Source organism: Rana temporaria, chromosome 8, assembly GCF_905171775.1.
Source record: "Rana temporaria chromosome 8, aRanTem1.1, whole genome shotgun sequence".
Lineage (NCBI taxonomy): Eukaryota > Metazoa > Chordata > Amphibia > Anura > Ranidae > Rana > Rana temporaria.
In genome coordinates, this window is record NC_053496.1 from 97578871 (window position 1) to 97591074 (window position 12204).

Consider the following 12204-nt stretch of genomic DNA (forward strand, 5'->3'; position numbering starts at 1 on the left):
CTCTGTAGATGTGCGTTTCCTCAATTAAGAGACGTTAGCAATGTGTACCAGCAACTGTGCATCCCTCAGATGTGCATTTGGTTAGCCTGAAGCCGACACCAGGCTGAGGACCATATGGAGGTCTTACTAGCCACCTATAGGAAAACCTCTCTTTACACTCTAAGTAGAAGATAGAGGCTTTGGCCGAGTAGGCAGAGGGAAATTATATGCAGCATGAATCTCTGAAAAGACTGCAGGTGCAATCAGAACCTGTAGGGCTATTGATAGCTTCTCCTCGTTAGGCTGCAGCTCCTGTCTCCTGTCCTCTGACAGTGAACCTTCATCCCCAGCTCTTCTAATCCCTTTGTTTAAGGATTAAAGCAGGAAAAGGGACACACCCTGCTTTTTTTTTTTTTTTTTTGCTTCTTGTGAGGATGCTGCGAACATAGCAGTTAACCTCTTGTAGAACAACAAATGTGATGCAAAAAACAAAACACATGCAGAGTGGCTGCAATGTTGGGGGAGGCTGCATTGATTGCCTGACAGGTCTGATGGCTCAACCTGTGAGCTGTCTCTACAGGGGAGAATAAGGGGCCACCAGGTTCAGGTGGCGATTCCTTTTTATATTCCTACCCCTGACCTTATTCAATGGGGAGACCAAAGTCCTAAGCTAAAAGCAGAGGAGCTTAACCCAGGTGCATCAACAGCTGAACATAGTCTGGCAGCAACAATGCCTGCTAATCTGCACAGCTAGATGCGGAGTAGGCGTCTTAGATGAATCTGTATCCAACTCACACAAGGTGCTTGCGTTTGTGTCCCCCTAGCTTTACAGAGCTCTGACGTCTGGGCCTTTTTGAAGAGCCCTCTCTGCGACTGCACTGAGCCGGTGAGCACGTGCGACATGGTAGAGCCTGAAGCTGAGGAAGTGGGACGCACAATAGACCAGCTAACACTTAAGCTTCCGTCTTTGGAAAGCATGGTAAGCGAAAACATCAGGCATGTCTTTTACTGCCCATAGTAGTGGAAAAACAGATAAGACTTGCAGCTACTCATGGAAGACAATGCTTTGCATAGGATTAAGGGCATTTTTTTTTTATGTACCAGCCCCTTCAAGGGGGGATATATGGGTACTACAGCCATCCTGTCTGAACAGACATAGTGGCCCAGGCTACATGCTGGCTAGGGGAGGTATATGGGTGCCCTGAGCCATCCCGTCTCAAAAGACATTGTGGTTTACATTGCCCATGCATAAAAACATAATATAGGCGAGACCCATAGTCCCCTACAGAAGACCTACTGTCGAACCAAGTCCCGTAGGTCCCTCTCTTACCTTTCCACGCTGCAGGGTATTGCCAAGCAAGAGGCCCAATCTTCCCCCTTCACCGTGGGTATAGTCCTAGACCTTCAGGGACCGGGGTCCATGGCAGGAACACCACACCCCTGGACCTATATAGCACCCTGGCAGCAGAAAAAACATTTGGTCCTTAGAAGGCACAAAGTTCTGGAACCCAGGATCCAGCCCTCCGCAGAGAGGCATTATAGGCTAAACCTCGTTCTTCGTACCGAGGCCCGGGTACCGTCCACTTTGGCTATGAAGCACCTTGGACGGATCCGGATTTATGGAGGCTTTTTACATCCAGCATGGATCCCTCCAGTGGAGCTCCTAAGAGCACATGTTAACTCGTGACCAACACCTTAGACACTGATGAAAAAACTGAGGAACTCCCAGTAGGGGAGGGGTTATATAGGGAGGGAACTTCCTGTTTAATTGATTACACCAGTGTCCATCACCTGAAGGTAGACTCTATAACCCACATGTAATGGCTATGCAGCTCTGTGTCCCGTGATGTACGATAAAGAAATATTATATATATATATATATATATATATATATATATATATATATATATATATATATATATATATATATATATATATATATATATATATATATATATATATATATATATATATATATATATATATATATATATATATATATATAATAATAATAATTAAAAAATCAGGTGTTCCAGACAGGATGCTGTTGATTAGAATCTTAAGGAACCTGTCTTATTAAAAACTTTATCTCTAGGTTCTGGTTTTCTTTTTGATATTGACGTGTATGGGGGGGGGGGGGGGATACAAGCTTATGAAGCCAAGGGAATACTTCCTTTTACAGCTATTGATATTTTTGGTAAATTATTAAAACAGCAAATTTTCCTTCGGTTTTTAATTAAAGTATATCACGTTTATCTGTAGGCACAGTTTGAATGTCTATCTAATGTTTGACTGTTTATATTAGTTGAAAATGTCACCAATTTCTGTGGGGTGCAATTAATTTTTAACATGACTGAGTCTATCCAGCAACCCAAAAAAATTCAGTTATACTGCAGCAGGTTGGCTCCGTTGGGCAAACCGTCGTAGCTGTAAGTCGTCCACTTTAAGCGGTGGTAGCAGGCGCGCGCACCGCCGCATTTCTAATGCTCGTGACCGGCGGTCGCGTTGACCACCGGCTGAGAGCGATCTCCGGGCACGAGAGGCAGAACAGGAACGCGTATATGTGAACACACACACACACATATCCCTGTTCTGCTCAGTGAGGAAATGCAGATCCTGAGCTCCTAATGGCTAGGAACAATGATATGTCATTTACTCTAGGTCAGTCCCATCCCCCCTTCAGTTAGAACACACATTAGGGAACACATTTAACCCCTTGATCGCCCCCCTAGTGTTAACCCCCTCCCTGCCAGTGACATTTTTACAGAAATTAGTGCATTTTTATAGCACTGATCGCTGTATAAATGCCAATGGTCTCAAAAATTTGTCCGATGTGTCTCCCATAATGTTGCAGTCCGGATAAAAAATACAGCGCACTTTTTTGCCCTGAAAATCAGGGCAAAATCGTGGGTGCGCGGTATACGCCGATACCCGCGCCGAGTTTGAATACAGTACACTCGTGTATCGTCGGCCAGTCTCGGCTCCTCTCACGCTGACGTACAGGACGTCAGTGCGAGAGTTGCCGAGCCTGCCCGACGATACACGAGTGTACTGGGCTCGGTATATGTCGGCGCAGTATTCAAACTCGGCGCTGGAAACGAGCGGGGAGGACGCCGCAGAAGGACGCCGGACCCGACGAAGAGGACACCGGACCCGACGAGGCCGCCGAGCAGGACACCAAAACTAAGTACAAAAAATCTTTTTTCCACAGGAATTGGGGCAACTTTAGGGGTGCGCGCTATACCCCGATAAATACGAGAATATATATATATATATATATATATATATATATATATATATATATATATATATATATATATATATATATATATATATTTTCCTATTTTGCAGATGCTATAACTTTTGTGCAAACCAATCAATATACGCTTAGTGCGATTTTTTTACCAAAAATATGTAGAATACACATCGGCCTAAAATTAGTTTTTGTTTTTTTTGCAAAATTGTGATATTTATTATAGCAAAAAGTACAAAATAGTGTTTTGTTTTTGCAAAATTGTCGCTCTTTTGTTTATAGCGCAACAATTTTTAACCGCAGGTGATCAAATAGCACCAAAAGAAATCGGTGTGTAAAAAAAAAAAAAAAAAAAAAAAAAAAAATGGATGTCAATTTTGTTTGGGTACAGCGTTGCATGACCGTGCAATTGTGAGTTAAAGCGAGGCAGTGCCGAATCGCAAAAAGTGGCCAGTCATTAGGGAGCCAATTCTTCCGGGGCTCAAGTGGTTAATCTGATACAGAAAGCTTTCACCAGGAAAAAGCTGCTAGAATTTATACCTCATACCTGCTGGATGCCAGGTAGACACCTTTTCGTTTCAGGTCAGGAAAAGGATCTCCAAAGTCTACCTCAAAGATCTCTAGAGCTGCATTGGTGTTGAATGAAGCATCTAGCTGCTGTGCAGATGTACCTAGGAGAGAAAAAAAAAAAAAAAAAAAAAAAAAACAATATTTTAATGTGGCAGCTGACAAAAATTAAATAGAGTTATTAAAAAAAACATACAAAATTCTAAAGCACTAAATTTCACATTTCAAGAGAAAAACCCTGGCACCACCCACTATATCAAAAGGGAATTTTGACTTGCCAGTAAATTCCTTATCTTGGAGTAAAGTAGATAACACAGGGGTTGTATTGGTGTCTAATCTTCTGAAGAAAGCCTGCATGTAACCATCAGAAAAACTAGGCTAGGGCTGCTCCTTCTGCAAGCTCATATAACCCCAACAGCTTTGTGACCACAGATGACAACAGGGAAGTCCTGGTGTCCTGTACTGTACTCAAAAATATGCAATTTACAGACTAGTAAAAAATTCACATTACATTAATTGTACAGTACAGGACTTGTGTTCGTAGACTAAGGGACATCCCAAAGCAACAAACTGAAGTGTGGCCAACAAGATAGCAAACAGAATTGCCAACAGGCCTGAAAAAAACAATGGTTAAAGAACCCGAAATCAAAGGACAGCTTTTATAGCATCTTGCAGCTGAAGCTCCAATCAGCCGAGGCCTGAACATTCACTTGGTTTACCACTTATTCACATGCTCTATGGGTTTTAACCCATAGAGCATGTGAATAAAGGACCAGGTGGCATCCCTACAAACCTGAGATACAGATGTGTGATGCTGGAAATGGAATGAGCTCCGATAGGAAAGAGGAACCATTTCTTTAGGGTCATAGGTCCTGGAAATAAGTTGTCTGATCCACTTGCGGCAGGATGCCTTTAGGTAGGACAAAAAGTAACACCGTTTAGTGAACAGAACCTGTGGCTGCCAGATACACCCTTGTCATCCATGACAACATCCAAGCAGTGGAGGGAAATTAAGATAGCGTGTTTAAAACATTACAGATTGAAGGGAGAACTATATCCTCATGGTGGTGCAAGGGGGAGTTCACTTTGGGTAGAAAGAAGGTCAAGACCACTTTGTCCATGTGCAATACAAAAAAGGATTATTTGCAACAAAGGAATGCCACCTTAGAAACACACCCAACAGACAGAATGGCCACCAAAAAGGTAACCTTACATGTGGGGTCTCCCAATTAAAAAAGGTAGGGGTGCGCATCTTTGGTGGTCTCATGATTCGATCCAATTCCGCGATGCATCACGATTAAAAAGATGGAGGAGTCTGGAGATGGGGAAGGAGGAATCCATGAATAGGTAAGGAAGGATGGAGTAGTCTGGAGATGGGAACTAAAGGATGTAAGAGCCTGGGGATAGAACTGAAGTATGGAGGGGTCAAGGGCTAAGAATTGAAAGATGGTGAAATCCATGGAGAGAAAAATGGAAGAGTCCGGGGATAGGGAAATAGGAATCCATGAATAAGGAAAAAAGGATGGAAGAATTGGAGGATAGGAATGGAAGGCTGAAAGAGTCCTGGAACCCAGGAATATTTGATGGAAGAGTCTGGGGGGGGTGATAGGAACTGAAGGATGGAGGGGTTGGTCCAGAGATGAGAATGGTCAGGACCTCAGATTGTTCAGGACTGCATGGGGTGGGGGTTGGAGCCTGTGGATGGAGGTGAGGCGGGTGAGGGCTATGCGGTGGCCATCGATTTGAATGGGGAGGTGGAAGAGGAATGGGCTGGGAGCCATATCCGTCTGATGTGTAGCTTGGGTGATATGGGGTTAGTGATCAGGAGTAGTTTGAGACATATAAAAAGGTGGGGGGGGGGCAAGAAATAATGGGACCTGCAGGGGGAGGAAGGGGCTGTGAAGGACATTAGGCAGTTTAACAGTCAGCTGGGGAATATGCTGTCATATCTTCGTTAAAAACAAAATAAAGTGGGCACTGTACGATTAGTTGGCAGCTAGCACACGGCGATAGTGAATATGCAACCTTTAATAGACCTTAGAAACAAAAATGTGTCACAAAGTTTTATGTCTCAAAGTGCTTTGCGGTGATAAATGTACATTTACAAATGTCGCATTATGTAGTGAAGAAACATAGTCCTGAAATATATATTTTATATATATATTATATATATATATATATATATATATATATATATATATATATATATATATATATATATATATATATATATATATATATATATATTTCAGGACTATGTTTCTTCACTACATAATGCGACTCTTTTGTACATTTATCACCGCAAAGCACTTTGAGACATTTTTGTTTATAAGGTCTATTAAAGGTTGTGTATATAAATATAAATCTGTGATTGAATAGACAGAAGATTTTTTTCAAAGTAATTCCAGTGTGCTCTGCTGTGTTCAAATCATTCACCAGAAATCAGGAATGGTTTGAACACAACAGAGCACATTTGGCACTGAAATTACTTTGAATACACAGATGATTTCAATCAGATCACAGAGATTATATATATATGTGTGTGTGTGTGTGTGTGTGTGTGTGTGTGTGTGTGTGTTTCAGGACTATATTTGTTTGCTTCATAATAAGACTCTTTTGTACATTTATCACGGCAAAGCACTGCATACCATTTTTGGTTTTATTGCCCTATGTGCATACAGTCTGGCACCTCCCTTACCATGTCAGTCGTCCTTCCCCGCGGCCTCCTCACCTGGCTCTACAGCTCTTCTGGCTCTCCTCAGGTTTCCCCTAATCCTCCTCCATCACACCTCTGGCTGGATACGCCGCGGCCACCCTGAACCCTTCCGGGACCAAAAGCACTGATGGCTCCACTCTCCTCCCTGGAGCTCCGTGCTCCACAAGCCGGCCGCCACCACTCATCAGCAGCAGCAGCTCCAGCAGGGATAGGTCAAGCCAGCACAAGCTCCAGACCCAGCGCTCCATGTTCCCGCCAACGTGCACACAGCGTGGCTCCTCACTACCACATTCCACCACCCTGATGCCGCCTGGGTTCACTTTCTATTGGCTGGTGAGGGGGTGTGACGATGAGGGGAGAGGGAATGAAATTGATGGAAGGTGGCAACACATAGGTGGCCAGGTTCGACTTTCTGCTAAGATGAATGTGACAAGGGGGAGGAGCCGCAATGACAACACCTTTCGCGATTCAGCTGATCTCTGCATCGATGCAGAATCAAGCAAGGCTGAACCACGATGCCGATTATTTTTTGACACCTCTAATTAAAAGCAGTTTCTGAGGTGCAGAGAGCACCAAGTTGAGTTTTTAAGGTGATCTTGCATGTAGTTTATTTTCAGGCTCTGGTGGGGACAGCCAAGTCAGAAATACCCCTTATCCTTCAGGACCTGAGTTTCAACAGTCATGCTGTTAAAGCAAGTTTTAAATTGGGGCCCCTTGTGCCAGTTAGTCTGACCCGTTTGGAAGAGGCCAAGGCTTGCCCTCCAGGAGTCTGAGTATGAGTATGTCTGTTTACCAAGTCATTCTGGGCCAATTCAGTGTTAAGAGGATAATCCTAATGCTTTCTACCTCTATCTTACACAGCAGTCGAGGGAGAATATTTATTTGAAGGAAGGCATATATGAGCCTGAATATACAGATACAAAATTAACCCCAGGGGGACTTTATAGGTCGTAGTAAACAAAATATCTAATAAACGTTTTTTTACGCATAAAAAAAAATGTAGTTATAGAGATATAGATAGATATATATATCTCTATCTATATATCTATCTCTTTACAAACGTTATTGTAACCATCCATACAAAATTAAAAGAAGAATTGTGGCTGTAATGACAGTTTAACACCAGAAAGTGGGACAGTATGTCACAGTATCGTGGGCTGTCTTGCATGAACTGCACGTTTGAGATGTCCCCAGAGTGGCTCAATGATATTAAGGTCCAGAGACCGAGATGGCCACTCGAGAACCTTCACTTTATTCTGCTGATGCCAATAACAGATCGACTTGACCTTGTGTTTTGAATCATTGTCACTTTGACATTTCAAAGTACGTCCCATGCGCAGCTTCCTGGCTGATGAATGCAAATGTTCCTCCAGTATTTATTGATAACATACTGCATTCATCTTGCCAACAATTTTGACCAAATTGCCTTTGTAGCTCACACATCCCCAAAAACATCAGCGATCCACCTCTGCGTTTCACAGTAGGAATGGTGTACCTTTCCTCATAAGCCTTGTTGACACCAAATGTATCGTTTATGGTTGTGGCCAAAAAGCTCAATTTGGGTCTCATCACTCCAAATGACTTTGTGCCAGAAGGTTTGAGGCTTGCCTCTGTGCCGTTTGGTGTATTGTAAGCAGGATACTTTGTGGCATTTGGGTAGTAATGGCCTTCTTCTGGCGACGTGACCATGCAGCCCATCTTTCTTCAAGTGCCTCCCTTTTGTGCATCTTGAAACAGCCACACCACATGTTTTCCGAGAGTCCTGTATTACACCTTAAAGCGGTGGTTCACCCTAAAATCCACTTTCTGTCACTAGATCCAGCATACTGCTGACATCTGCAGTATGCTGGATTTTTTTTTTTTTTTTGTACTTATCGTTTTATCCGTATGTCTGCTCCGGCTCGAGCGGGGAATCCGTCGGGGAATGGGCGTTCCTAAGTAAAGCGCAGTTGATTGACGGGCTTGGATAGCACGTGACACCTTCCGGAAATAGCCGACGTGACTCTCGGCTGCTTACGGTGCTATACGGCGCCTGCCGTGTAGAGCTGACTGCGCAGGCGCCGTAAATTGCAGAGAGTCACGTCGGCTATTTCCGGAAGGTGTGACGCGCTATCCAAGCCCGTCAATCAACTGCGCTTTACTTAGGAACGCCCATTCCCCGACGGATTCCCCGCTCGAGCCGGAGCAGACATACGGATAAAACGATAAGTACAAAAACAAAAAAAAAAAAATCCAGCATACTGCAGATGTCGGCAGTATGCTGGATCTAGTGACAGAAAGTGGATTTTAGGGTGAACCACCGCTTTAAGTTATTTGTGTGTTTTTCTTCTCGAACAATTTTCCTGGCAGTTGTGGCTGAAATTTTAGTTGGTCTACCTGACCAGGGTTTGGTTTCAACAGAAACCCTCATTTTCCACTTTTTGATTGAACACTGCTGATTATATATATATTATATATATATATATATGCTGTTACTGATCAAAATTATTCCTCTTGGATATTGTGGATTTTGTTTTTCCTCACTTGTGTTTTTTTATATAGTCACCTATATGGGTGTTTGATTTTTACTTGGACATTTGTTTATGCCAATAGACGTTTTGAGATAATGCTCATTATTGTTCATGCACATATATTCTCATTACTAGCACTGTATGTTGCACTTTAATTAATTGATGTATATTTAGATGTATACTCTTAGCGCGACTATTATTTTTACACTTTGTCACATGATTATCACGTTTTTGTGTCGCAGCTTATTCTCTTTTATCTCAATATTTTTTTATCACTTATACACCATTAGCGCAGTTTTACCCCCCATTTCACCTAGCCATTAAGGTAATATACAGTCTTCTATACTTTGTATCATTCATTTGGAATAAGGAGGTATATTAGAAAAAGTCACCCAGCTGTTTAAATCACTTCCACCTGAAAAAGCATTGCCTGCTCTACAAAACTTACACAATAGCAACCAGAAGTGTGTTTAAAATCCCTGTCTACCAGCTGCTGTTTATATATTGCACTGGTAGAAAAATAACCTTATTTTATTCGCACACCTATTTGTTGTATCCTTGAAGTAAAAATATATAATATACAAACACCCATTTATAGAAACATGATTAGAGGTCGACCGATATGGGTTTTTCTCTGGCCGATGCCGATATTTCGAAATCGGGGCAGCCGATGGCCGATATATGATGCCGATTTTTGCGGCCGATATTTTGGGCCGATTTTTGGATTGGGATGCATTGTGGAGGAGGATGGATGGTGCTGGGCGTGGGTGGGAGATGCGCTGTGGAGGGGGAAAGATGGTGCTGGCTGTGCGTGGGGGATGCATTGTGGAGGGGGATGGCTGGATGTTGCTGGCGGTGGATGTGTTGTGGAGGGGGATGGATGATGCTGGCCGTGGGTGGGGGATGCGTTGTGGAGGGGGATAGATGGATGGTGCTGGCCGTGGGTGGGAAATGCGTTGTGGAGGGGGATGGCTGGATGTTGCTGGCCGTGGAGGGGAAGAGATGGATGGTGCTGGCTGTGGATGGAGGGAAGGGGGTGGATTGATGGAGCTGGCCGTGGGTGGGGGATGCATTGTGGAGGGGGATGGATGGATGGAGCTGGCCGTGGGTGGGGGATGCATTGTGGAGGGGAAGAGATGGATGGTGCTGGCTGTGGATGGAGGGAGGGGGGTGGATGGATGGTGCTGGCTGTGGATGGAGGGAGGGGGGTGGATGGATGGAGCTGGCTGTGGGGAATGCATTGTGGAGGGGGAGATGGATGGAGCTGGCCGTGGGTGGGAGATGCTTTGTAGAGGGGGGTGGATGGATGGAGCTGGCCGTGGGTGGGAGATGCTTTGTAGAGGGGGTGGATGGATGGAGCTGGCCGTGGGTGGGGAATGCATTGTGGAGGGGGAGATGGATGGAGCTGGCCGTGGGTGGGAGATGCTTTGTAGAGGGGGGTGGATGGATGGAGCTGGCCGTGGGTGGGAGATGCTTTGTAGAGGGGGGTGGATGGATGGAGCTGGCCGTGGGTGGGAGATGCTTTGTAGAGGGGGGTGGATGGATGGAGCTGGCCGTGGGTGGGAGATGCTTTGTAGAGGGGGGTGGATGAATGGAGCTGGCCGTGGGTGGGAGATGCTTTGTAGAGGGGGTTGGATGGATGGAGCTGGCCGTGGGTGGGAGATGCTTTGTAGAGGGGGGTGGATGGATGGAGCTGGCCGTGGGTGGGGAATGCATTGTGGAGGGGGAGATGGATGGAGCTGGCCGTGGGTGGGGAATGCATTGTGGAGGGGGAGATGGATGGAGCTGGCCGTGGGTGGGAGATGCTTTGTAGAGGGGGTGGATGGATGGAGCTGGCCGTGGGTGGGAGATGCTTTGTAGAGGGGGTGGATGGATGGAGCTGGCCGTGGGTGGGAGATGCTTTGTAGAGGGGGGTGGATGGATGGAGCTGGCCGTGGGTGGGAGATGCTTTGTAGAGGGGGGTGGATGGATGGATGGAGCTGGCCGTGGGTGGGAGATGCTTTGTAGAGGGGGGTGGATGGATGGAGCTGGCCGTGGGTGGGAGATGCATTGTGGAGGGGGAGATGGATGGAGCTGGCCGTGGGTGGGGAATGCATTGTGGAGGGGGAGATGGATGGAGCTGGCCGTGGGTGGGAGATGCTTTGTAGAGGGGGTGGATGGATGGAGCTGGCCGTGGGTGGGAGATGCTTTGTAGAGGGGGTTGGATGGATGGAGCTGGCCGTGGGTGGGAGATGCTTTGTAGAGGGGGGTGGATGGATGGAGCTGGCCGTGGGTGGGGGATGCTTTGTAGAGGGGGTGGATGGATGGAGCTGGCTGTGGGGAATGCATTGTGGAGGGGGAGATGGATGGAGCTGGCCGTGGGTGGGAGATGCTTTGTAGAGGGGGTGGATGGATGGAGCTGGCCGTGGGTGGGAGATGCTTTGTAGAGGGGGGTGGATGGATGGAGCTGGCCGTGGGTGGGAGATGCTTTGTAGAGGGGGTGGATGGATGGAGCTGGCCGTGGGTGGGAGATGCTTTGTAGAGGGGGTGGATGGATGGAGCTGGCCGTGGGTGGGAGATGCTTTGTAGAGGGGGTGGATGGATGGAGCTGGCCGTGGGTGGGAGATGCTTTGTAGAGGGGGTGGATGGATGGAGCTGGCCGTGGGTGGAAGATGCTTTGTAGAGGGGGGTGGATGGATGGAGCTGGCCGTGGGTGGGGGATGCTTTGTAGAGGGGGGTGGATGGATGGAGCTGGCCGTGGGTGGGGGATGGATATATATAAAATGTGTGTGTATACAGGAGTATGTATATGAGTTTGTATACAGGAGAGGGGTGTGCTCTGACATGTACACACTGTTCCCTCCAGCACTGCCCATTGGATGACACCTGTGAGCTCCCACGTGAGTAGAGTACTATCACTAGAGAGCCGAGGCACCTATCATAGATAATATGAATACTGTACATTACCCCAGTATCAGGCTGCCAGCCTCCAGCAGCACGAGAAATGAATCCCTCAGCCACGCTGCTGGTAGCCTCAGCCTGCGCGCCGGCCCCGCCCCCCTACCTCGGCAGCTGCAGTAGTTGTCTGTGCGGAGATCACAAAAGCTTCCTGCATGCTGGGACGGTGGCGAGATTACTGAACATGGGCTCTAGGCTACGGCTGGAGCTGTAGCCTAGAGCCCATGTTCAGTAATCCCGCC

General features: G+C 46.2%; 1 protein-coding gene across 3 annotated transcripts in view; it reads right to left on the bottom strand.

Moving 5' to 3' along the window:
• The window catches only part of SEC31B (SEC31 homolog B, COPII coat complex component), a 226566-nt gene that overhangs the window by 170988 nt on the left and 43374 nt on the right, over positions 1-12204 (bottom strand). For 2 of the 3 annotated variants that reach the window (XM_040362336.1, XM_040362335.1), the window contains exon 3: positions 3780-3903. In XM_040362336.1, the coding sequence (XP_040218270.1) occupies positions 3780-3903 (124 nt within the window). Of the gene's footprint in view, positions 1-3772; positions 3904-12204 lie in introns of those variants that run through there. The other variant, XM_040362337.1, reaches the window with a different exon arrangement.